Below are 4760 nucleotides of genomic sequence, written 5' to 3' on the forward strand. Positions count from 1 at the left end.
TCTCCCAAACTCTGCCACCAGCTTCCTCAATCCCTCCTCTGACCCTGCCACAAGCGCAGTGTCGTCCGCAAACAACAGCTGGCTCACCTCCCACTTTTCTCCATTTTCTTTAACCATCTCCAATCCCTGACTCACTACCCTAGCATTCACCTCTCGCACCACCCCATCCATGTATAAGTTGAACAGCCAGGGCGACATAACGCATCCTTGACGAAGTCCCTCCTTTACTTCAAACCACTCACTCTCTCCATTTCTAATCCTAACACATGCTCTACTACTCTCATAAAAACTCTTGACAGCTCCCAAAAGCTTTCCTCCTATCCCATAAATCTGCATAACCTCCCACAGTGCCTTTCTGTCTACCCTATCATAAGCCTTTTCCAGATCCATGAAAGCCCAAAAAACATCCTTCCCCTTTCCTATAGCTTTCTCACATATCTGTCTTACCATAAAGATCTGATCTACACAACCTCTACCCGTCCTAAATCCACACTGTTCCTCACCAATTACTCCCTCTGTTCCTCTCCTAATCCTCTCAATTAAGATCCTCCCATAAGCCTTCCCTACTACACTCAACAGGCTAATCCCTCTGAAATTACTACATTCACACTTGTCCCCTTTTCCCTTGTAAAGAGGAACTATACAGGCACTACTCCAGTCCTCCGGTACTCTACCCTCTCTCCAGCAAACATTAAATAACCTCACCAACCAGTCCACCATCACTGCACCTCCCTTTTTCAGACATTCTGCATGACATCCATCCAGACCAGGTGCCTTACCTGCTTTCATCATCTTTACAGCTGCCTTCACCTCATCCTTCCTTATTTCTCCTCCATTCTCCTCACTCATCACTCTCATTTTCTTCGCATTTCCCACTGCAGCTATCTTTCCTTCCCTATCCTCCTTCACATTCAGCAACTCCCTAAAATATTCTGCCCATCTTCCCCTCACTGCCATCTCTTCCATTATCAACTCTCCATCTGTACCTTTTACCTTTTCTTCCCTACTTGATTCGCCTCCTCTTTCCTTAAACATACTATATATATTGAAAAATGAATATATTTTAGATAAGCATCTTTTTTACTCAAAATAGTAAGTTATACATAATATCCTTAAAAAATAACTAATGGGAAGAATGCATTTGTTTCTTGGACATCATTATCCTCTGAAAATTTGGTTTAATGCTGGACAATTGAATTCTCATATCCGGTGTAGCATCCAGTTTGCTTCGATATTTAGTTTTCGTGCTAGCATATCTTGAAAATCCTGATTCGCACAAATAAGCTGTCGCAAATGGTAAGAGTCCTCTTACGGCTCGTTTGGATATTTCGGGATATTCATCACTTAGATTCCCCCCATAAAGATCTAATGGCACTTCTTCAAACTTGGCCTTTAACTGAGTATCTGAAGTAATTTCTATCAAGTGTTCATAATCCACTGCTGGAAATCCTGTTGGTTTTTCTGTTAGTTTGAATGGATTTTGTACCCAGTAATGGTCTTTGTTCTTCAAGTTAGGAAAATACTCAATAAGAGATTCTGATAAGCTGTTGAGATGTCCCTTACTGTCACTGAAGGTTTCGTTATCTAAATCCACTTCAAATTCTTGTAGAAATTCAGTAAGAAGCGGATAGCAGTCAAAATTATGATTTTCTACTTCTGAAGTCCAGTATTGCAATTTACGTGATAAAGATATTATGTTATCTTGAGCTCGAAAAATGTTTGTTTCTTTCCTTTGTAGGGACAGGCATGTTTCATTCAGTTTTGAAAAAATATCTGCTAAATATGCAAGTTTTGACAACCATACACTATTTCTTAATCATTCAGACAATCTAAATTTGATCAAGAAAATAAGACAACAATTCTTTTCTCAACTCAACCATTCTCACAAGAACGTTTCCTCTCGAAAGCCATCTAACTTCGGTGTGTAAAAGAAGAGTCGTATGATGACTTCCCATATCTTCACATAAAGCCTTAAATATTCTTGATTGTAATGGCCGAGTTTTAATAAAATTGATAATCTGCACTGCTTCATCCAAAACTGTCTTCAATGAAGCTGAAATCCTTGTTGTTACAAATGCATATCTGTGAAGAATGCAGTGATTACTGCTGCTGTTCTTTGCAACATTCTTGATTCTAGTTATGGCACCAGATAATTTTCCTTTCATCGCCTTTGCTTCATCTGTGCATACTGAAATACATTTTTCCCAGCCAACACCATGAATTTTTATGAAATCATCAATGCAGTCAAAAATATCTTTTCCTGTCGTATGCAGCTCTAAACTTGTACAAAAAAGGATATTGTCCTCAATTTTTTCGTTCAAAATCGTATCTGACAAACACAAGTAAAATTGCTAGCCCAGTCACATCTGTAGACTCATCCATTTGCAATGCGTAAGCATCACACGCATGTAATCGTGAAATAAGTTCATTTTCAATGTCATCAGCAATCTCTGTAATACGTCTTGACACCGTATTGTTAGAATGAGATATAGCTTGAACCTTTTGAACAGACTCTTCATTTAATACACAGGATACTACATCTTTCAATATAGGTTTTATAAGCGATTCGCCAATAGTATGTGCTTCACCATGAAGAGAAATGTGGTAACTTGCTTTATATGATGCTTCTGTTGCATTTTCATTTTCTGTTTTGAATTTTTTTAACAAGACACTTTTAGATCTATTATAACTTTCAAGTTTTCTTTCGAAAAAAGAAATATCTTTATCTTTAACACCTTCCATACGGTGCCGCACACGTAGGCGTCATGGACTTAGATCTCGGTGGCAGCAGCCAATGCCAGCCGTACGACGTGTCGTAATAATACTCGCATCATAAAATATAGTCACCGCTTATTTCGATCGTTCTCTCTTCACCCGTGAATTTTGATAACCATAGAAAATGCGATTACAAAAGAATTAGAAAGAATGTCATTATGGAGGGGCGACAACAATAAATATAATCAAGACGCCGATATGGCAGCCTCGCGAATACACTCGCTCCCCATGACGCCTACGTGTGCGGCACCGTATGGAAGGGGTTAAAAGTACTATGCTTTGTTTCCATATGTCTTTGTAACTTAGCTGGTGCCAACGAACTGTTAGCTAATATTTTGTCACAAAGTATGCAAATGGCGTCTGGGGCTTCTTCATCACCAATTCTAGTAAAGCTATATGACAAATACCGAGGATCATACTTACGCTTTTTCTTTGCTGGCTGCTGTTTAGAACAAAAGGAAGCAGATTTTATATTTTGCACATTAATCAAATTAGGCCTATTGGTTGTCGACGGTTGTGCTGCAGGTTCAGAAACCTCTGTATCTTCCACAGATGATATTGTTTTACTTTCTTAATTTCTAATAATTCCAGCCTCTTTGCGAATTCCATTTTTTTTAACCATCGATCCATTGAAGAACTTGGGAAATAGTAACTAAAATATATAAGAATAAACTCGTTGACAAAGAGCGAACAATAACATACACTCAGGATACAACAGAGCAAAACTTATCCACCGTACAAGAGTTGGTGCTAACTGAAGTTTGAAAAAAACAAAAAACAAAAAAACGAACCGAGAGAGAGTTAGCCAGGGTTGCCAGATCTTTCTCAGAGCATAACACCAAACGTAATATATAAAAATTAATAAAAAAAAAAAGGGTTTCCAAAATTACAAAACCAAATTACGTTGAAATTAAATTTGGTATCGAAATTGCACTTTCCAATACCAAACTAAATTTCCAATACCAAAATTGTTCAAAATTTGGCATTGAGAATACCAAATGGCAACTCTGGAGTTAGCTGTACGGTAGGATTCTCAGTTCTGAGGAATTTTTGATATTATGGATTTCCATTTTCTTTCAACTTTTAATTCTAAGGAATTTAATCTAATGAAGAAGTCTACTGCCTTTTAATCATATTTCTTAATAGAATTTCCTCAAGTTAAGGAGATGAGGTATTTGAATGGAAAATATAAGGAAGTATCATGTTTCCAAAGTTAAAGCTCTGATGTGCGCTCATCAGTGCAACACTCTTTGCATGTCTGGTGAACTTTAGCTTACGACCTATGGAACCCCTGGGCTTAGATTCATTTATGGTGTTTGACTCGATTATATCTTCATCCAAACTATGGAATTCTTTGGGATTCTCTTTGGATTTATCAGCGATATTCATTTCGTATTGTCGTTTTTTTTCTTTTTTAAATCTCTGTATTAGGTGCACTCGAGCACTTGTATTTCTTATAAGCCTGTCTCTTTTTAGCAATACTTTTTTCAGTTTCTTTGTCGAGCCATTTTGGGCGAACCTGATTTGTGGGGCGTCTGTCCTTAAACGGGATGTCAGTATGAATCATGTTAATAAGCGTATTTTAAAATATTTCCCACATTTGATCTACAGGTCTTTCGCTTCATTTTGCTTCCCAATCTTTTTTGGATGAGAAATATTAACGAAAATCAACTGATCACATCAATAGCGCGGAAGTAGCAGTCAGTGACATGGTTTGTCGGTTCCCTCCAAACCATGGGAAATCCAAACTTCAGACAACTCTTCTTGCCTTTTGTCCACTGACGCAGATACTCGGTGCATGACTAGCATACCATGTGTGACGCCCAAGTTTTATCCTGGTCACCAAGTTTAGTACCAAAATAAGAATGGTAAGCACGCTTTAAGAAACTTGTGACTTGATTCCTGTTAGGTACAATGGTATATTCACCGCAGATGTAGCAGAATACGTCAGGGTTATTTTTGCAAGATCTTCTAGTCGAAGCCAT

General features: G+C 38.0%; 1 protein-coding gene across 1 annotated transcript; it reads right to left on the reverse strand.

Annotated features, from left to right (window-relative positions):
- Positions 1-1123: 1123 nt before the first annotated feature.
- Positions 1124-4760, reverse strand: LOC143022288 (zinc finger BED domain-containing protein 5-like). The gene is given in 5 exon segments (XM_076180433.1): positions 1124-1835; positions 1837-2318; positions 2320-2735; positions 3049-3217; positions 4587-4760. Coding segments are annotated over 5 exon segments (1953 nt in total).

Source organism: Oratosquilla oratoria, chromosome 44, assembly GCF_046742065.1.
Source record: "Oratosquilla oratoria isolate Oo_2021 chromosome 44, ASM4674206v1, whole genome shotgun sequence".
NCBI lineage: Eukaryota > Metazoa > Arthropoda > Malacostraca > Stomatopoda > Squillidae > Oratosquilla > Oratosquilla oratoria.